The sequence below is a fragment of the Patagioenas fasciata genome, chromosome 3 (genome assembly GCF_037038585.1).
Source record: "Patagioenas fasciata isolate bPatFas1 chromosome 3, bPatFas1.hap1, whole genome shotgun sequence".
Classification (NCBI taxonomy): Eukaryota; Metazoa; Chordata; class Aves; order Columbiformes; family Columbidae; genus Patagioenas; species Patagioenas fasciata.
In genome coordinates, this window is record NC_092522.1 from 38,485,016 (window position 1) to 38,506,077 (window position 21,062).

The 21,062-nt window shown below is 61.0% G+C and overlaps 1 protein-coding gene across 1 annotated transcript; it reads right to left on the reverse strand.

The window, feature by feature from the left end:
- Positions 1–1,288: 1,288 nt before the first annotated feature.
- On the reverse strand, positions 1,289–21,025 carry LOC136099561 (uncharacterized). The gene is made up of 33 exons (XM_065833905.2): positions 20,179–21,025; positions 16,994–17,101; positions 15,442–15,597; positions 14,627–14,758; positions 14,320–14,511; positions 14,156–14,239; positions 13,892–14,010; positions 13,615–13,729; positions 13,256–13,342; positions 12,827–12,942; positions 12,528–12,672; positions 12,303–12,409; positions 12,118–12,199; positions 11,823–11,960; positions 11,616–11,747; positions 11,090–11,346; positions 10,849–10,972; positions 10,491–10,685; positions 10,031–10,186; positions 9,335–9,555; positions 8,884–9,061; positions 8,426–8,572; positions 7,800–8,198; positions 7,323–7,442; positions 4,689–6,224; positions 4,293–4,373; positions 3,969–4,055; positions 3,709–3,800; positions 3,377–3,462; positions 2,744–2,804; positions 2,471–2,631; positions 2,043–2,177; positions 1,289–1,856 (listed from the first exon to the last, which is right to left on the reverse strand). Exons 1-33 carry the CDS (start codon positions 20,605–20,607, stop codon positions 1,621–1,623), a joined length of 6,414 nt encoding a protein of 2,137 aa, XP_065689977.2. The 5' UTR covers positions 20,608–21,025; the 3' UTR covers positions 1,289–1,620.
- Positions 21,026–21,062: the final 37 nt, after the last annotated feature.

Sequence of the window (21,062 nt, forward strand, 5' to 3'; positions counted from 1 at the left end):
GGTGCTGTGGGTGCCAGCATTGTCGCTTGCATGGGAACACCTCTCCAGCAGCACATCACCTCACTGCTGTGTTGGACACAGGCCACGGTGGGATGCTTGCTGAGTCCCCACCACACCATGGGTCTGCATCAGCCCCCCAGGGCCAGCAGGGGAGCCCTTAGCAGAGCACCCCACACCCACTGCCCCCTCCGCTGGGCCCCTCAGCTGCTCAGGAATGAACTGGCGCCTGCCCACCGGCTACTCTCCTGGTATGTGCGGCTGGAGCTGCAAATGCTGTGCCTCAGCCTCCTCCCTGGCCTGGCTGGGGCTGGCCCCCTCCCAGGGCATCCCCCCCACCCCAGCTGCCCTTTCCCCTCTTCCCATTAAGGCAGCTGAGCCTCGGTGCTGGAGGAAAACAGGTGCTGAAGCCAAGAGTGATGGAGCCAAGTGAAGGGTGGGGAGGCACAGCGGGAACTCAAAAAGTGCACCCCCCCACTCACACAGCAGCACCCCTCACCGGCATTTCTTCCCACTCCTCAGTGGGAGCATGGAGAAAGCCCCTCTGTGGGTGGTGCTGGCATGTACACTTCCACCTTGCTGCTGGTCTCCAGCCTGGAGAGAAGACACTGTGGTGGGGAAACAGCCCCATGCCCACATTTCTCCTCTCCCCGCCCTTGCTGCAGAGCTGGGCTGCAGCCAGCACTTCTATTTTAAGCTCCACTGTGTGTATGAGGAGGCGAGGGGTGTGCATGGCCAAGCCTTGCAGCCTGCCACAGAGAGGCCCTGCCACCCACAGCCCCACAAACTTCCCCTTCTGGTGCCTGCCTGGGGGCAGGTTGGACTAGCTGCTTTTCCCTTCCCAGCACAGGCAGGAACTGGGGCAGCTGAAGCCGGTGCAGCCTGGTGCACCATGAAGTTATCGTAAAATATCTAGGATACAGGAAGCCCTGGGGGTCCAGCCACACTCCACCACCTGCCGTGACCCAGGTGGGTGGCCAGCCTGCAAGAGAGGAAGGCAGGGCTGCGCCGGCAGAAGGATTTGCTCTGCAGGCAGCAGCTTCCCTGCCAAGCTCCCTCCACAGAGAAAAGGGGCCCAGATGCCCTATGGGATGAGCTGGGCTGGGTGCAGGCACAGAAGAACCACAGGTGCCTTGTGAGAAGCACCAGACACTTCAGGCTCCCTGAGCAGGACCAAAGCCTGCTGCAGGGGTCCCCCTCATCTGAAGTTCTTCCCCCTCTTAGCAGGGACCACCTTGCAGAGTCCTTCTCATGTAACGGCAGGCACTGCTCAAGGAAGAAGCTCCCAGACTAAGCATCTGTTTGTTTTTTAATAAAAACAACCACCTCCCCACCCCTGCTTGTGCTGTGTGTCAGTGAGACGCCTGCGGAGCCAGCAGCACCCAGGGAGAGCACCCAGAGGGGCAGGAGGGGTGCTCAGTGCCAGGCTGAGGCCGGGGCTTTGGTGGCTGGGGCATGGGGCAGCCCCAGGGCTGGCTGGAGTGGAGCCACTTGCCACAGCCTTTCTCTCCCCCGGAGAGGCAGCAAGCAGTGAGCTGGTGCTGGGAGCAGAGGCTGTGCCAGGACAGCACCTGAGAGGAGGATAAAAAGCAGGCTGAGGCTTTTCTCTCCCTCAGCTGAGGCTCACTCCTTCTTCCCAAAGAACTTCTTGAAGACGGATTTGTTCTTAGGACGAGGGGGACCAGAGGTCTTCTCCCCCAGTGTGTCCCGTGGGCTCGCCGGCTGGGCCACGAAGGAGTGGCAGCGTGCCCGGGGCATGGCTGGTGCCTGCTCCCCAATGTACAGCGTGACTGAGTAGCTGCTCCCGGCCTCCACTGGCTCCTTGGGCACGGGCACTGGGGTGATCTTCTGGTAGGTGGCTGCAAGAGGGAGCAGTCAGTGGGGAGGGCAAGGTGCCAGCAGGCACTGCCAGCCCTCCCCAAATGCGGGGCTGCAAGTCAAAGATGCAGGAATGTGGGACTGGGTGGGTGCTGGAGCACCATTGCGCCTGCCCTCAGGGTCAGTGGTGCCACCTCCTGGCAGTGACAGTGAAACCAGGGCTGTACCTGAGGTGAAAGAGTAGGATCTCCTCTTGTTGGCCACCAGCCCATAGTCCTCTTCTTGGCAGCTGTTGTCCCACAGCCCAGGAGATCCCCTGGGTGGCCACTGCTGCTCCCTGTGCCCAGCCCCACGAGCATCCTCTGAAGCAGAATGGAGACATGTCACAAGGCAAGGCCACCACAGAACACCACCCACTTGAAGAGGACAGGGAAATGTGTGGTTATCCCAGTATCCCAGGAAATGAAGGGAAGTAACTGCTCCTTCCCCCAGTCTCATTCCCAGGCATGGGGCCCCTGGGACGCCTGGCCCAGAAACCACTGAGTTCAAGATTGACCAACGGCCTTCAGCTTCCCCCAGTCGGCTCCCGTGCACCTCTCTGGGCTGGGGAGAGGAGCTGGGGGTCAGCAGGAGCCCAGTCAGGCAGAAAAGTCACCTGCTGCTGCCACAGCCCCATCGGCTGGGCCATCTTGGCTGCCCAGAGGCTGCTGCAGCTGGGCATTCAAGCAAGGTAGCACCATGATCTCCTGGCTCTTGGGGGTTGTGACCTGATGATGTCCTTGGAGGGAGCTCCCAGGGCTGGGGACCTTGCTGAAACTGGAAAGTAGGAGAGGTTTAGCAAACTACACTGGCCCAACAATGCCCTGCTTGACTGGCTGGCAACAGCAAGCATGGGAGAGACCCAGGTGGCTGGCTCTTGGCTACTTACCCCCCAGCACTGCCCTTGACACACTGTGCTGCTGCCTGGAAGTAATCCACCTCGGGGAAACCTGAGGGCACAGCAAACAACCCACAAGGTGCTGACAGCACCCAAAACCATCCCACTGAGTCAGCCCCAGCTCTGGGCACCTGTGCTTCAGGGCTGGCCCCTCTGACCTCCTGCTGTAGCACCTGCTCTTGGTCCTGCCAACCAGCCCAGGATCTCATGTTGGGTCCTGAGCCCCCTTGGGTATGGGTACAGCAGCAGGAAGAACTCAGTATTATAGATCTCCTCGCCTGGAGGGCAGACAAGGGGCTTCCAGTCTCCACACAGGAGAAGAAGGAAGATTGAGGCACAATTATAATTTTCCTGTCACTGGCTTTTTGCTGCTGAGGCTCTGCTGACGTCAGTCGTGCTATTCCTGATTTATAACTGTGTATGCAGTGTTAAAACAAAGCTTCCAAATCCTGCCTGGCAGAGAACTGCTGTTCCCAAGGCAGATTAGGAACATGCATAAATCAGAAGACAACACTGTGCTGCTGCTCTTCTGACACTCTGTGTATCTGAGGGCTTGGCAGGGGCTATATGCCCATGGTAACCACATACAGCCAGGTCCCTGCTTTGCCAGCAAGGGCTACTCACCTGAGTTTTGCTGCAGCTTGGAGACCCATTCACTCATGAGGGGCTGGGACGGGGCCCTCAGGAGGTACTCAGAGCCATCCCGCAGCCTGCGGAGGGGAGAAAAAGTCAGCAATGAGACAGACATGGAGTACAGATACCACAGCCCACACCAGGCTGGGAAAGAAGGGAAGCAGATGAGAAAGAAAGGAAGAAATCCTAATCTAGGCACCGGACTGTGCTGGACCTGACTGGAGGTGTTGGTGTGTACCTACCCAGCAGTGCAAAGCCCCTTCCACCTACGGTGGGGGGGTGTAGCTATGAGACCCCAGCTGCCTTGGGTTGGGGTGACTTACTGTAGCCTGAAGCAGTTGGTCTTCTTGGTGTACTCAGCATCTGGGGTGCAGATCGCCCCAGAGAGGTTCAAGGGAAGGGCCACCACAGAGCTCTACAACATAGAGAACAGAAAGAGCAACAGCAGAGTTGGCAGGCGCTTCCCTCCCCAGCTGCAGAGGCAAGGACACCCCACTTCCATCCTCCTCACGCCACTGCCATCCCCCTCCAGTGTTCCCTTTGCTCCTGCGGGGCTGTGCCACCCCACTTGCCCCCACCACACCTTGAGGCTGTCCCTGCGGTCCTGGTAGAAGCACAGCGTCTGTCTCATCAGCACGGCGTGGAAGAGGCCCCAGGCCCGGCAGTTGGCCTGCGGAACACAAGCAGGGGACAGCTGTGATGCCAACAAGTTCGGGAGAAGACAAGCGGTCCCCTGCCACTCAAAATGCCCCCCAGCCCTGATGGGTTCTGCCCTCCCTCTGTGGCCAGCAGCACTACCATGGTAGTACCAGGAACATCCCTGGATTCTCTCCCACCCCAAAACCTGGGCCACCCCACCACATCCCAGCACCCCAGTTCCAAAGGAGCCCCACAGCCATGCCCGTACCTTCCTCCCTCCTGTCTGCAACACATGCTTCCTTTCCAGTGTCCCTTCCATCATCTGAAACTCCATTTTACCAGGGGCAGCCTGCAAGAGGACAGAGGGTAAGTAAAGTGCTGGGGCCAGCGGTGCCAGCTCAGCCCCTGAGTGCATGGGGTGTGTCTGACCCACCCCTGGCAGGCAATGCCAAGGTGGGAATGGGACAACAGGAACCATTTTCTGGCCTGGGCAGTGGCTGTGTTGTTTGTAGGCTTCTGGGGTGAAGCAAAGGGGTCACCTGAGTCAGGGAGTCTCCAAACACAGGTCACATTTGCTGGAGCAGGTAACCCCAGCTACTGCCCCGGCGTGTCCCCTGACCCCTTGCCTGTCCCTGAGAGAGAGCCCCTGACCCACAGCTCTCACCTTGCTGGTCTCTCTCTCTTCCCCATGCCTCTGCCGATTCCAGGCACCTGGGCTGTCCAGGGGGGCTGTGGACACCAGCTCTTCTGTGCGCGGGGACTCCCTGTGCCTGCTGGGGCTGCCACTGCTGCTGTGCCCCACGTTGGGGCTCTTCTCTCCCCCTGGGCTGTGGAGGAGCCGGGCAGCGGTGGGAAGTGTGAACTTGGCCACCAGGACATTGTTGGCTGCCGAGAGGATGAGGGGCCCGCCAGCAGTGGTGTCAGGGCTGGGTAGGCTGTCTGCTCCACTCCCCCGCCGACAACGGGCACGGCTGCCTGCTGGTGGGCTGGGTGCGTGCTGCTCGCCTGCCCCATCCCAGATGGCCTGCAGCTCTTCCTCCTCTTCCTCAAATTGCCCATGGGCTGGGTGGCAAACCTCCCCAGAGCCCAGCACAGGGCTGGGGGGCTGTGGGGACCCCAGCGCCCACTTGAAGACAGAGAGTTGGGTGGAGGCAGCAGGGGAAGCCGGGCACTCCTGGGGCTGGCCACTTCCAGCTGGCTGCTGTGTGCAGGCAGCACTGAGGATGGCTCCTGCCCTGCCTGGGGTGCTGGCCAGGGATGGCCCAAGCTCCAGACGAGTGGCTTCATGATGTCTGGCCCTGCTGGTGGTGCTGGGGCTGCCGACTCGGCCCAGTCGGGCAGCCAGCTCATCACCCTCCTGGTCAACACACTGATGCAGCACACCGACACGGGATGGCCTGCTCGGCCTCAAGTCCAGGTCTCCACTGGTGCTGCCAGGGCGCTGCGGGCTCCAGCACCCCTCCCTGGCACGGTGTGCCCTGTGCTGGCTGTAGCTGGGGTTGAAGCTCACCTCCTCGAACCACGTTCCTCCCTCGCCTTTGGGGGACATCCCCAGGCCCTCATCAGGCCCCTGGGGTCTGTGCCCATCCACATCCACCTCCTCCTGCCATCCAGCCCCATGCCTGCCCACAGGATCCCACTGCCTCACTCCCTCACCCTGCCTCTGCTCCTGCCCCTCTGCCTCCTCTCGCTGCACCACCACCCCTCGGTGGCACCCCAGGACTGCCACATCCCTGGGCAGCTCCAGGCTGAGCACAGAGCCCAGGGAAACATGTGGGCATGTGGGTTTTGGGGTGGAGAGGCAGGGGTTCCCAGGGCCCGCTGCACACTCGGCCTCAATGTCCCTCACCAGTGGGTTCCTGACGTAGAGCAGCAGCTCCCCAAGCTGGGGTCCAGGAGCAGCCGCCCCTGGGCCCCCCTTCCTCCGGCCGCACTTCTGAGGCCATGTGTTGCTGGGGCCGTGGCACTCTTCAGGCGCAGGCTGCAGGGAGCTGGAGCCCATGATGCCCTGCAGAGTCAGCAGCCGAGCCTGCTCAGCCCTTGCCCGCTCCCGCCGCTGCAGGCTGTTGAAGAGGGATCCGGCCCCAGCCTTGGGCAGGGTGTGAGAGGTGGCGGGCGTCCCACTGCTGGATGCCGGAGCGTGGCGGGTGATGGCTGGCGGCCGCTTCAAGATGGAGGTTTTCCCAGTCTCCACCTGTGCCTGTGGATACAGAGAAGGAGAGGGGGGTGACCCCCATGCCCAGAGCCTCGCCACCCTGAGCTGGGAGTGGCATGGCTCCACCTCAGCCCCCCGAGGCTGCTCCCACCTCAGTGCAGACAAAGATGAGGCAGGCAGGGGAACCTCTGCCAATGACGGAGGCCCCCAGGTGTGGTACAGCAGGTGCTACTTTACTCCAAAAGCCTACAGCTCTCCCCTGTCACTGCTGCCGTCCAATCCACCACTTTTGGGTGGCTACTGAGACATAGCAGTCACTGCTACCCATCCCTGCCATCCCTGTGTGCGCCCAAGCAGCAGAACAGGTGAATGCAAGGGCAGGGGCTTATCATATTACTTTCCCCTCCTCTTGCCTGCAGACACCCTCTCCAGCCCAGCTGCAGCCCCTCTCCTGAGTTTCCACAGCTGCAAGGATGAAAGCAAAGTGTTCTGACTGCAGGAGCTGGAGCAGTGTCCCCCCTGTATCCCTTAGGCTGGAGGGTGCCCATTACCAAAACCCTCCTGGCAGTCCAGCAGCCCCTTGCCCTACCTCGATACCCTCTGGCCTCTCCAGCCCCCTACCCTGCCCCTCAGGCTACCCAGCTCAGCTGCAGAAGGGGTCCAGCAATGGCTGCCCTCCGGACTCCTCACACACAGCCCTTTGTGTGGGCTCCAGAGCAATGAATGGATGCAAGCCCCAAAAAAATACCAGGCTCCCAGCCCTGGGGTTACAAGCCATGCAACCCAGAGCAAGCACCCCTCAAAACATGCAACCCTCACATGGTCTCATCCACACTTGCCTCCTAAAGCCAGCTGCACAAGGGGCTGCTGCTGCTCCCAGCAATGGAGCTGCCAGCTTGCTCTGTGTCTCATGGTCACCAAAACCACTTACTTAGGAGGGTAAAACTGCAGCCAGCCCCATCTGAGTCCCTTCACTACATGTCCTGGCACCCACACTCTGTAGCCTGTGGCACTGGGAGGGTTTCCCCTCTCCCAAGTGACCACCAGCGGCAGGGTACAGTGGCACGGCCAGGAGGGTTGGTAGCAGCGGGTTCACGTCATGCAGCCACTCTGCCCGGCATGCAGCCTCCCTGGGGACATTACCTCTTCCACAAGCTGGCGAGGCGGCTCTCTTTTTCTCTTTAAACTACCCCAAGTGTTTCCTAAAAGCCCCTGGCAACGCTTCCAAAAGGTTTTACAGCTTGAGGGTTTAGTGGCATGGAGCTGAGCGGCAGGAGAGAGAGACACGGAGTTGAGGACAGAGCAGGCGAGGAGCCACAGCAGGACAGTGCAGGCAGAGGAGATGGTGCAAGCTGGTCCTCAGCCCTTGGGCATCACTTGGCATTGGCAGAGCCAAAGGTACCTTTCCTGGGACTGACACAGCCCCAACAGCTTGCTTGGAAACAGTCCAAGGGGGTCCCAGCATGGGGGCTACCCTGCAGCCCTCAAAGCCTCCCAGCCTGCGAGGGTACACAGCTGTGGGGAGCTGCCCTGGCGGCATGGCGGTGGCCAGCCATGGGACAGGAGCGCTGTGTGCTCAACCATGGTTCTGCTGAAGCCACCTACCAATCCCCCACGTACCGTCCACAGTGCCTCCTCCCCCAGCCGCTCACTGCCGGCCACTGGCCGTGCCTTTTTCTTCTCGCCCTTTTTGCCGATGCTGAGGATGAGGTTGACAGTCCCCCCAAGCCCACCAGGGCCCCGTGGCGGCAGCAGCAGCGTGGAGGTCTCGGTGGGATCCCAGATGACAGCCTCCTTGGGGGGTCCTGCACTGTGGGGTGTTGAGCTGCTGCGCTCCCCACAGCTCTGCTCCACTCCTGATGGCGCACCTGAGAGGGGCGATGCCGGTGGGGAGACAGCCATTCCCTCTGGCAGCCATGGCTTCGATCTTTGCAAGGGCTTTAGGAGGGAGCAGGGTTTGAACTCCACTGGGCTAAGGATGCCCTCTGGCCGAGGCTCAGCACAAGGGACATGCTGCTCCTGGGAAGAAAGGCAAGAGACACAATGTTGAGGAAGGGTTGCCAAGGCCCAGCATCTTCTCAAGGCAATTTTCTCTTTTGCCCTGTCTGAACCACAGAGAGTCCCAGAGGTAATGGCACACATCCCTCCCCTACTTCTGCATCACCCACTCGGTCTGGTGCCTCTGCTACCCTCAGCCTTGAGGCTGGTCCTTCTCCCCGACAGTCTCAACACAGCTGGGTACTCACGTGGCCAGTGGGGGACATGCCAGAGGGGCTCTCCTGGTCCCTTCTGTCCTCCTGCTTGCTCCCTGGGTCCCGCTGATGCCTCTGTGCTCGCCAGCGCACCAGCACCCAGCCCAGCATGCTCTGCAGCTCCTCCAAGCGCTCCTTTATCTGAAGGGAGGAGAGATGCTGGGCAACCTGCAGGACCCCTGGCCCAGGGACATTTGGCCTACCAGGACACCTCACTATGGAGCAGTTTAGGAAGTGTTTGTGAGTGAGATATAGTCACATCACCTCAGGTCTCAGCATCAACTGCTAGTCAAAATGCCTCTCTGGCTTGAGCAGCCCCTGGGATGTGGGGCTGGTCCCATACTGCTCACTGAGGCTCTGCACCCACACCTTGCTCTCTCCTCCAAGGACTGCCCCCAGAGGATTCTGGGGGCTGCTAAGGGTTTCCCCGACCCCATTTTCCCCATCCTTACTGTCGCACTCAGGTAGTGCTCCTCAGACACCAGCTGCTGCCCCGATGCTGCCAGCACCTCAAACTCTTTTAGCTTCCCTTCAATCCTCCTCTCCAGCTCCTCACATGGAGTCTCCTGGACGCCATGGCCGCTTGGGCTTTCAGAGAAGATCTGAGCCCGCGTGTCCTCCGTCCAGGAGCTGTGTGCACGTGAAAGATGGGTTGAGGGGGGCTGAGGAATGACCCAGCCTCTCCTCAGCCCTGCAGGGCTCCGGGAAGCCATTCCCATGCTCAGAGATGGCTGGAAGCAGCTCGCTGGGGTAGTGACAAGCCTGGTGGGAAAGGGCAAGATGCCATGGGGCCGCCCCACAGCAGGCAGGCCGTACCAGCACCCCGTACTCCGGCAATGCCATACTCTCACCAGCTCCCCCCAACTATCGCAGAAGCAATCCCAATGGCTCGTGGCCACTTACATCATGGCTAAGTAGTCCTTGAAGAAGTGTCGCAGACGGCCTGCCTGCTGCACCCGAGCCCGGGTTTCCTGCAGCAGTTCCCGCAGCTGTGTCCAGGCCTGCAGTGTCCCCTCCACCTCCCGGCTGATGGGGCACAGCCGAGCAGGGCAGAGCTCTTGCAAGTGGGCAGCTGCCCTCTCCAGCTCCTCCAGCTGCCCCTGCAGGGTTTCTGACACCACACGCTAAAGGCAGAAAATGTTCAGGATGCATCCAACCCCTCTGTGCCCAGTCTGGATTTCCCTGCACCCCAGGATGCAGGGAGGGAGGGGAGGACGCTGGCACAGGGGCTGTGGGGAATGGGCAGAGCCACCCTTGGTGGGGAGGATGGGCAGAGCAGAGGGCTGCCTGCTTTCCCCACTCTGCCCATCTGATTCACCTCGCCATCAGTGGGAAGATGAGCAAGTTGCTGGCAGCCATGTGCTGGCACACAGGAGCTTGCACAGGCTCCATCCTCTTGCCTGGCCCACGCTGGCAGAGGGCAGTGGAGTGCGGTAGGGCTTGGCTCCACTAGAAAACTCCAGCCCAGGCCACTGCCATGTGCCAAGGCTTACAACACCTGGGCCCCAGGAGGTCCAGCACCTCCCTGGGACAGCCCTAACCAGCTGTGACACCTCCCTGCCATGGGCACAGCTGGACACAGTGCTCCCCGAGTCTCACCTCCATCTCCTGCTGCTGGCTCAGCAAGCCCTGCAGCCCCTGCAGGTCCTTCTCGCTCTTCACCGCAGTGAAGCCACTCTCTGCTTGGGCAGTGTCGCGAGCCAGCGCCTCGGCTCTGCATCGAAGGGCCTCCAGGCATGGGGAAACCTCTGCCACCTGGATGGGAAGTGTGGGAGAAAGAGAGATGAGCCCTGGCATAGGATCCCCTATGCCACTACTCACCATGTGGCTCCAGCCCACCCCAGCCTGGGGGCACTCTGCTACGTGCATGCAAAAGGGCAGGGAGCACCAGCCACGGGAGGGATGGGGATATCCGCCTTTCACAGAGCAGTCCTAATGCATCCCAATACCTTTGTGTCCCACTGGGGCCAGCCAAGGTGTGTGCCCCGTCCCAACTAGCCAGCATGTCCAGTTGCAGGCAGACCACACAGCTGCCAGACCCCCTGCCTCCAGCTCCTACCAGGCGCCCCAGGTTCTCCGTCTCCGCTGCCACTTCCATGACCCGCTCCCGCTCCTTCGCTGCATCATTCAGCATCTGCACAGCCTCCTGCAGGTCTCCCAAGGGGTGGCTCATGTCCTTGTTGCTTGACGGCTGCCTGGCCTGGGCCGAGAGCAGGGGAAAAGACCCCTGCGAGCCACAATGCCCGCTCCCTGGCTGAAGCCAACAGAAACACTGGGCGTGAGGGAACTGGGGAACGACCCCAGGCAGCTGGGCCAGAGGGAGGCATCAATGGGGTCCTTCTGCCAGCCACAGACCAACCCCTGGGCCAGTCCCAGGTGCTGGCTGATCTCAAGGGACATCTGGCCCCTTTGCTCACCGCTGTAGGTCCCTGTTGGCTCCGTGCCTCCTCCTCTTGGAGGTCCTGGAGGAACTCAGACAGCACCAGGGAGTCACGCAGGTCTGCCGCCCGGCGTCGCAGGGCTGCCTGCACGTGTGCCAACCTGCAAGGACAGGTGCCTGTCACAAGTGCCAGCAGCCTCTTCACCTTGTTGGGGTGAGCATTCTCCTGTCTGCCCTTCCCAGAGACCAAAGAGGAGGCACCTTCCCCTGGGACTCACTTCTCCTCCACCATCTCCACCTTCCTCTGCATCTTCCTTGCCCCGTCATGCTCGGTGGGTGGCTCTCCCACCGCCTCCTCCCGCAGTGCCTGGAGCTTGAAGCCACAGAGCACAAGCTGCCTCTCCAACTGGCCCGTTTCCTCCAGGTCCTGGCGCAGCTCTGCTGGGCTTCTCATGGTGGCTGGCTCTGAGAGGGACCCAGCCACAGACTGCAGCCACCGCTCAGCCTGGTCCAGCTCGCCCACCAGCCTCAATGCCTGCAGGGAGAGTGGGGAGTCCATCAGCCTGGCTCTGAGCCATGGAGGGGAAGTAAAAGCCACACTGCCATCGCACTGCATGTACCCTGGGTGCTGGCAGCTCGGGTGGCACAGTTGGAGCAGTGCATAGGCTGTAAGCCTGGCCAGAGATGGCGGTGCCAACACTGCAGATCCTGTCCTCATGGGCACCAGCCTCACTTGCCAAGCCCCAGCAAGCTACTGCAACCAGGGTATGCCCCTGTTCCCACCCCAGCCCTGCCTCCACGTACCTTATCGATTTCCCGCAGCATGGTGCCATTCTCCTGGTGTTTCCTCTGCAGGTCCTCCCACAGCTCTCCCAGTTCCTGCAGCATGGCCTCCACCTGTGGGCTCCCTGGGGGCCCCCCTGGTGCCTGCCCCTCCTAGGAGGCAGGGAGGCTGTTGAGGATGTGCCCTGCCTGGTGTGCATCCCACATCCCACACTCGAGGGTGCTCACCAGGACCACAGCTCCAGGGCTAGAACTGGAGTTCAGGAGCTCCCGCTGTGTCTGAGCTGCCTCCAGGCTCTCTACATTCCCCACTGGACATGGGGGGATGCTGGGACCCGTGTTCTTCTTGTGCGGTGACACCATCTGCTGAGAAGTGGGGAGACATGGTGCATTAGTGCCCAGAACAGGGCCACAAGTGTGCATGCCCACAAGCAGCCAGAGGGGGTCAGGGCAGGGGGTTCTCCCTGCAACACTGGCTCCCCAGACCGGGCTGGAAGCAAAGGGGACTCTTAGGGAGCATTACCACATTCACTGCCGGGCAGATGTCCTGCACCTGGGCCTCCAGCTGCTGCATCCCCCATTCAGCCTCAGCCTCTCTCCTCCTCCTGCAGAGATGGGGACTGTCAGGCCAGCTTGCCCCTTGTATGGAGGAACCCCATCCCTCCCAGCTCCATCCTGCTCCCCACAGCCACTTCCACAAGCCAGTACCTTTTGCTGTCCCCTCCATGAGGGGGCTGCCCCATTGCTGGAGAGACAGGGCTGCCCTCCTCACCTCTCCCACGCTCTGCCACCTTCTCTGGCACATTCTTCAGCACCTACGGCACAAAGGCTTCCATTCCTCCTTTGCCAGTACGAAGTGTGCAACACGTTCCCACAAGCTCCCACACCTTCCCATGGTGGAGGTGCTGGAAGAAGGCTGACATCCATGCTCACCATGCTCCCAGGGCCTCTTGCCCATTTGTCTCCTGCTTCCTTCCCCATGATCCCATGACTGTGACCATCTGCTCGGGGCTCCGTGCTTGGAGCCACAGCTTCACGCCTCGGGGAACTGCTCACCAGTGCTGGAGCCTTCTCCGTCCTGGGAAAGGGGCACAAGAGAGGCCCAGGGGAGCAGAGAATGGAGAAAAGAGAGACCTTAAGTGGAGCTGGTGCCCCAGAGAGCCTTCCAGGGGTTAACCCAAGTCTTTCCCCAAGGATTGAGGCCCTGGGGCTCCTGCCAGGCTCTGCCCTACCTCAGCGCCTGCTGGAGCTGTGTCCAGCTCTCCTTGACATCTCGGTGCTTTGGGACCACTCGGGCTGCCAGGCTGGGCTGCAGGCTGAGGAGCTGAGACACAGTCACATCCAGCATCTGGAGGAGAGAGCAGCCAGGGAGCGATGGCAAGGCTGGTGAGGGACAAGCCACCGCAGCTGCAGTGTGAGTGCGTGATGGCAACCCACCACTAGCCCTGCAGGAGAGGTGGTAGATACCATGCCCGGTGCCCTGCTGCCCCTGAGGCAGCTTCTGCGTCCATCACACAGCCCTAGCCACCCCACATGGCCACAGGGTATCCATTGGGCCCCCAGCCCCGCTGGTGTCGATGCTGACCCGGGAAGGCACACATCTCCCCCTCCATCAGGATGCTCCCCAGGGCTCTGAGGACGAGGCAGAGCCTTGGACTTACCATCACTTGGCTGGCTATGTCCCTGACGTCCCGATCCCGACCTGGCTCACCCTCCCCTGGATTCCCCGTACCGCAGACATTCCTCTGCTGTAAGGAGAAGCTGCAGTAAGTGGCGGAAGGAGGATGGGGCCCTGCCATCAGCTCCGGGAGAAAGGACACTGCAAAGCTGAGCTTGCTGCTCTGGCTCGCCATCTTACATCAGGCTCCATTCCCCAGTTCTCTCCCTGAGCCCCAGGCTGAGGGCGCTGGGACCACAGCAACTCCCATGCAGGGGACTAGAGCGAGGTGCTGCCCGCTCAGTTTCACTATGGCCTTGTAATAGCCCTGCACCAGGCTGACCCCAGGTCTAGTGCCAGTACCTTGGCATGGATGGCCCCCAGCAGGGTATCTGCTTGCTGGAGGAAGGCAGCCACCTCCAGGGCCAGCTGCAGAGCCTCGTGATGCTCTTTCAGGGTCCCCTGCAGCCGCAGCCACCTGCATGGGTGCAGAGGAAGAGATGAAGGGTTCCCCCTGGGGAGCCATGCAGAGCTGGGTTGAGTGGAGGCAGGCAAGAGATTTGTGGGAGATCCTGCCTCCCAGTACATCAGCTCCTGCTGCCCAGCTCATCCCTGCTTAGCCTCTGTGTCCTCCACTCACATTTTGTTGAGGTGCTTGCGCCGGGCTGAGATGCTCCTGCTCTCACTTTTGCCTTGTTTCTCCAGCTTCTGGGCCAAGCTGTTCAGCTCCTCATGCAGGTTCTGGAACTGCTGCTCCTCCTGGCCCAAGCAGAGACAGACATCAGCATCTCCTGGCTGTCCCTCCAACCCCCATCTCAGAGACCTGTACCCCAGCATTGGGACCCCAAGGCTGGCAGGGTTCAGGGCTCCCCAGAATGCCAGCAGCCTCCCAGCAGCCTCTCACCTGCTTCAAGTCGAGGATGCGGCGGGTGAGCTGGATCTTGTCCGGGCTTTCCTGCAGAAGGGCTGCCAGGGAGGGCTTCTCCTCCTGGGCCAGGGAAGGGTGTGAGAAGGTGGGGAGCAGCCAGGCTGTTCCCCTCCCCAGACTGGGCTCCCCACGCCCCGCACCTTGTGCCTGATCCACGCCTCCAGCTGCTCAGCTTTCCTGTTGAAGTTCTGCAGGCTCCGCAGCCCCCCCAGGGCTTTGCTCTGGCTGGCAGCTGTTTGCTTCAGGAGCTGCCACTGGTCTCGCAGGGCCAGCAGCTGCCTCCGCACTCCCTCGGTGCTGGGGCTCGCCCGCCACATCAGCTGCTCGCCCATCTGTGGCACCAAGGGACGTGCTCAGCATCATGGGCTCACAAGCACCCCCCACTGTGGAGAGCCCTGGGACATGGGTGCTGAGGGGAATGGGAGCTGTGCCACCACCTGGCCTGACCTGGTTGAGCTTTATCAGTGTGTTCTCAAAATCCTTCATGTCCCGCTGCAGGGTCTGAGCCACCTCCTCCCAGTCCCGGAGGTCGCAGCCATCCTTCAGGTCCCGCAGCTTGCTGCGCACCCAGCCCTCTGCCTGCAAGGTGGCAAAAGCCACGTGGCTGGATGTTTCTGCCAAAGCCCCAAGGACGAGGCTTTGGGGACGCAAGCCCAAACCCCTCCAAAGCCACAACATGGACCGGAGGTCACCCTTTCAGCTCGCAACCCGTTCGCTCTGAGCAAGAACAGACCAGCAAAGAGGCTCAGTATGGCAAGAGTGGTGACGAAGACAGGAAGACAAGCGGCATCTCGCCTCTTTCCAGCATCTGCCTGCCCCAGCCCAGCAGAAGCAGCTGGGCCCCTCGCTGCAGGTCAGACTGCTGGTCTCTGTATGGGACACCCCTGCATGTAGCATCTCCTCTTCTCATGCTCATCTCCCCTGTATAAGCACCCATGTACCCTACCGAGCATGCATGATAGCAGCCTCCCTGCACCATCCCCATTCCCATGCTGCGAGGAAGGACAGGGGCTGGGAGGAGGAGGAGGAGGAGGGATGGGAGGAGCATGCGCACGTGGGGAGGAAGCAGGGCCCTGATGCAGGCTGACCCCCTCTCCCTGGGGCTGACAGCCAGGGAGAGGCGGCCAAACATGATCTCATGCCACAACCACGGCTTCGCTCGGGGCCGGGAGTTCAGCCCTCCCCAGCGCGCACCCCACCCCGCAGCTCACATGAAAGGCTCCCCGCACAGCCCCTCGGGCAGGTGCCCCAGCTGGCCTCACCTGCAGCATCTCCCGGTTGAACTGGGCTACCAGAGGGCTCGGGTCTAGGAGGGGGGATGCTCTTGCGCTGCTTTGCACAGTGCATCTCAGTGCGGCTGTGAGCTCCTTGCCCTTGGGGCTCTCTTTCCGGGGTGATGATAACAAAGGTCCTGCCAGCTGGGATAGGCAGAGGTGGAGGGAGTCAGTGTGCTGCCCCAGTGACCCCTCCCCATCACCTCCTAGGAGTGTTTCGGAAAACCAAATGAAGTATGTCAGCCAGCCTCATCCCTAATCCCACTCCTCCACTGACATATTTGGGGTTCTCTCCCAGGACCCCAAGGCATGGGTCCCCCGAGGCCATGCTGATGGCTTTTGCAGCCCCAGCAGTAGGTCACCAGGCTGTCCCTAGGTGCTGGACTACTCCAGGCTGGTGGGATGGCACCCAGCACCCAGGCTGGTCCCCACACCCACTTTTGAGGCAGACGTGGCACTTGTTGCCCACCCAGCCTGAGGCTGCACACCCCTGCGAGAAGCATCTGTGTCTGCAGCACCCTTTCGGTGTCATCCCAGGAGACACTGCCAGGTGATGGGATGGGAGGACCATGGGGCAGGTCCCTGACAAGCTCAGCCCACCGCTCCTTCAGGGGCACCCGGAGAACCCCATCCCAAGACAGCAGTGGCAAGGGGACAGGAAGCGCCGCATCTGCCTCTTGGGCTTGGCCTCCCAAGCAGCCAGCGCTGACAAAACCCTCTGTCAGGACTCCAGTTCTGCCAGAGGTGATGGCAAAGGTCAGCCAGCAAAAGTGCTGGCCCCACTCCAAACTCAGCCCCAGGCCCAGCTGCACACAGCCCAGGGGACAGCACAGCCACCCGGGGAACTCAGTTCCCACCCTGCTGCCCAGGGACAGGGACCTGACTGCACACTAATTGGTGGCAAAGAGGAGCCTGAGCATCTTCAAGAGAAACCTGAAGGCACAGAGCTCACTGCCTCCTGTCACTTGGTAGAAGTTGCTCCTGGGAAGGGGCTGGGATAGCCCTCTCTCCCCGAGTGACCTTGGTGCAAGCTGCCCCGTGGTGTCCCAGCTGCCCCTGAGCCCATCAGGGTGCAATCTCCCAGGAGCCTGCAGAGCAGCAAGCAGGGTTTGGGCAACTTTCAGGCTCTCTAAGCACTCTGGCATGTGCTGCCCCGTTGACGGCACAGGAATCGCTTTTCAAAGCCTTTCTGCCTAACCACAAGAATTAGAGAAATCCTCTTTTTTTTTTTTTTTTTTTTTTTTAAATAGCAACAGAGATTCTCAGGCCCTCCTGTGACTCCAGGATCTTCCATCTCCTGACATGTCCAGGGCTGAAGGAACCCATAACCCAGTTTCTCTTGGATGTGATAAAATCTCTGGGTGCTGGCCTGGGGGTTGTTCCCTTGCCCATGCCCAGCTTGTCCTGTTGCTCATTTAGAGCAGCAAGGCTGCATCAAAATCCACACCCAGGCAATGATCAGTGGCCACTCTTGCTTGCTCAGCCCCAAGCCGCACCCTTGGGGTCAGACTCTCTAATAGGTGAGGGCAGTGGGACATACCGCATGGAAGGGAGAACCTCTGTCCACTGGAGAGCAGAAACCATCGGCCCGGGGACTCCCGGTCTCCTGCTGCTCATCCTCCACATCCACATCCTTCCTGAGGAAAACCTAGAGAGGAGAAGGCACAGCCATGAGCCTGGAAGTGCTTTACTGTCCCAGCAGCCAAGGGGACAAAGGAGCGTGCCCCTGCCTGCCCCTGCCCTGATCAGAGGAGGCTGCCAGCGGTACACAGACACTGCTTGGCCGTCCTTCCTTAGGCATCCAGGACAGGTTCCTCCAGGCAGCCCCTGTGGTTCCTACCACACATTGAGCACACGGCAAGAGCTCCTAAGCTTGCTTTGCTCAGCGCCTTCTCCACCTTCACTCACACACACGCACCCATTTTCCCCTTGAATTGACTTCAAAGACAGCAGAAACCCATTCAGTGGTCACCCCAGGTCACCTAAGGACGCTCAAGGTCAGCCCCACCACTCATCTCTAGGAAAGCAGGGTAGAGGCACAAGGGTACAGAAGGACAATAACCCCACGGGCAGGAATCTGAGTCCTCTCAGCTGCTGATCCCTGACCTTGGCCTGTCTGGGAAGCAAGAGTTAAGGGGGCGGCTGACTCGCAGGGAAGGGCTCCCTCAGGACCAGGAACAGGAGAAGCAGGAGGAAGGAAGTTCAGGAGTTGCAGCCAGGCACAAAGAGGAGGTCCAGGATGAACTCCACGTTACCTTATCCTTAACAGAACCCAACGCCAGGAGGAGAGGTGCGTGGGATTGTCTGGATCATGCACAAGGGCAGTCACTCTCATCCTCTATGGGTGGATCTTTTCTTGGGCCGCTGAATATTGCAGGCCAATTTCAGGACCTCCTTCCAGTCCCACCCAAGGGCCACCTTGTTGTCTCTATAACAGCCATCCAAGCGTGCACAGGGCAGCACAAGGTAGAAGGCAACATGTGATCCCCCCCTTCCTGGTTTTCTCTGAGACCACAACAAATGGGGTCATAGGTCACACAGAGCTGGACCCAGCCCACCACTGCTCGAACCATTCCAGACTAGTGACAGTGTGCAAGGGGAACCAACCCAAGTGAAGCAGGACTCCCACACCTGCACAGAAAGTGGCTTCCTACCATCTCTGCAGGACTGAAGGAGAATTCAAACATAGATGGCATTACCCCCCACACTAGAGCTGCTACAACCAGAAGGTCTCAGAGCCCATCAAACAGACCAACAACCCTGGGAGACCAGCACCACTGGACCTTTCAAGGGGGCTGCAGAGTCTGGTTGGTGGATGCAGAGGACAGGGCACAGGACTACCCCACAACACCCCAACCAGAGCTGGAAGAGAGGGCAGGGAGCGAGGCTGAATCACAGCCCAGCTGGCACAGCAAGAGCTCAGCACCTCTGGCAGGTGGGTGCCAGAAAGAGAAGGCATCTTCTTGACCAACCATGAGGCCAGGAGGTTTGGATGTCTGTTTAGGGAATGGCAGGGAGCTAAACGTGAAGTGCTTACAGAGCATAAGACCCCAGGAAGCCCTTCTTCTAGACAGCAGCTCCCACACCAGCTGTAGCTCATGAGTCCCCTCAGGGCTTAGCCGTGGGAAAGAAGCCTGCAGGTGAGGCGGGAGCTTTATTTAAAGTCCCCATCTTGCAATCCGTCAGCCACAGGAAAACAGGGCTGCCGGCACAAGGATGACTTCATCCTTCCCACAGAGCTACTCCACTGGGACTGCCCCTCCTCCGTGGTCCCTTTGGCCAGAGCTGGGTCCTTGCTCCAACAAAACAACAAACTCTGGCAGCAACCAAAGGCCTTCCTCACTATCCGTGAGGTGCTGTCCTAACCGCTCCCCAGCAGGACCCCAGAATTCGAAACATGAACAAAGCCACATGTGAAATGAGTGCAACAGCCTCAGCTGCCTCCTCTGTGAACAAAATTAACACAGCACGTATGCTCGCCGTACTCCTATAGAAGAGAACATGCCAGTGACTTCCCACAAGCAAGACAAGTGGGAACAGACCCTCTCAGGCTGTATTGTGCTCATCCCAGAGGAGTCCCCCATTCCTACAGGGCAGGAGTGAAGGAGAGAGCCATGAACCAGGGGATGCGCTTGGGAAAGCCCTAACATGACCCGTGCAGGGGACAGTGTTCTCTTCCCTCCTCCAGCTGTCATCCTGCCTAATGCATGCTTCCCCTTGTGCTCTGGCTCTGTCTCTCCCTCCAAAAGCTCCATCTTGTAGCCTGTCCTCCCCTCCCAGCTCCACCCCCCCAGGCCGGACAGGGAAGAGGGGCCAATCCTGGCACCCTCTCAAGAGTCCTGCACCACACCACTGTTCTGAGCGTATGTTGCTACCTTATATGAAAGAGGGGAGCCCTTGTGCTGATGCCCCTTGGGCTGCGCAGACTCCGCTGCCCAGCGAGGAGCTGTCTGCGTGCCGGAGGAAGCAGCAGCTCTTATGAGGCCATGCCTGGCCTTTATTGGCAATGAAGACAAGGGTTTTGGCAGTGGGCTGTACAGCTCTCCCTAGCGCTATCCTGCCGGGAAACCAGCTGTTGCAGGTCAGGGTTAAATCCCATGGAGTTCCTGCTTGCTCTTGCCAGTGATGGTCTCCAAACCACCTTCCGCCCCATCCCAGCCACACAGGGGGTCTCCTGGGCTCTGGCACTGACTAATTCAGATCTCCATGCCTGCTAGCACTCAGACCTGAAGGGTGGGGTGCTGGGAACCCTGTGTCTTGCTCCTAGAGTTGTCTCAGCTCTGCCTGGCTGTGTGGCCCTTCGTGAGTCACTTCCCATCTCCCAGTCTCTGTTTCCCCTCCAGTGAATGGGAAAGCGAGTTCCCAGCTCCCCACACATAACTGCATCATCACGGGCATCCCGCGAGCTGAGCCCTCCATAGCCACGCTCTGGGGCAGAGCTCTTCTGGGTCATCTTAGCCCTAGGGAAAGCTCATCTTCAGCTCATCCACAAAGACTTCCTGCCCTCCAGCCTACAGTACAGAGAAGTGCATGGAGGGGATGTGGGAGAAAAGCAGCTACCCCAGGAGACCTGTAGTGAGTGCTGCCGGGAGGGCGTGGGGACAGGGCAGCAAGGATCGCCTACCAGGACACAGCCTCCCCAGGACCTATCTGTGCCTTGGCAGCCAGGAACTGGGAACCGCAGGGAAATGAGAGAGCAGAGAGCAGGGTATGGAGAGCACTTACCTTGAACTGAGATTTCCCTGGCCTGCTGTTGTTGTTGTTGTGGTTCCTTTCGCTGCCAGTCCGGCCAGGGTCCCCGGGTCCCCCTGCATTCCCCACACCAGCCTCCCCGTGCCAGTTGGACAGTGTGATCTTCTTAATGGAGCGGGTGAGGGAGTTGCGGTTCAGTCGCTCCTCGTCGGTCCCCCCTTCCTCGCCGGGGCTGGGGTTGTGGGGCTGGCTCTGGGGGACGGCGGGGCTGGCCCGGGCTTGGGCCAGGTAGAGGGAGATGCGCTCGTTGAGGCTGCGGCGGAGGCCATGGTGGTTGTCCAGAGCGGAGGCGAGGGCGATGCCGGAGCAGGCGTCCCCGGGGAAGTCGGCGGCACACTTGGGCAGCGAGAGCTTGGTGCTGATGGTGAAGGGCTGGACCTTCCTCGCCGTGCTACCGGACATCCTCGCCCTCCCTGCCGCCGCCGGCGGGCAGGGGGGCAGCCGCGGGGCCCGGCCCGGGCACCGCGGAGCGCAGCGGCAGCGCGGGACCCCGGCGGCCCGGGAGCGCCGGTGATGGAGACCGCCCGGGCGGCGCCGGCTCCTTCCCCGGGGCGGGCGGCGCCGGGGCCGCCCCTTCCCTCGGGGGCGCTCAGCGGGGCGGCCCCGCGGCGGGGGGCAGCGGCGCGGGGGGCGGCCCGGCTCCCATGGCCGGAGCGGCAAAGGCGCGGGCGACCGTCCAGCCTCGGCTGCCTGGGCGGACCCTCCGCCCCCGCCGGGGCGCGTTCCCTCCCCTCCCCGGGTCCCTCCTTCCTCGGCGGGCAGGGGAGGCGGGAGGGAGCCGCCGCGCCCTGCCCTGCCCTGCCCTTCGCCGTCCGGCTTCTGTCAGTCGTCCACCTTCTTGCGCAGGTTGAGGAGGC

Excerpts from the sequence above, each read along its gene's own strand:
- LOC136099561 (XM_065833905.2), bottom strand. The coding sequence starts at position 20,607 with ATGTCCGGTAGCACGGCGAGGAAGGTCCAGCCCTTCACCATCAGCACC. Across the intron at positions 12,673-12,826 it reads CAGCTCCAGCAGGCGCTGAG|GACGGAGAAGGCTCCAGCAC; the intron begins GTAGGGCAGAGC and ends CCCCTTTCCCAG. Across the intron at positions 8,199-8,425 it reads GCATGTCCCCCACTGGCCAC|GAGCAGCATGTCCCTTGTGC; the intron begins GTGAGTACCCAG and ends CTTTCTTCCCAG.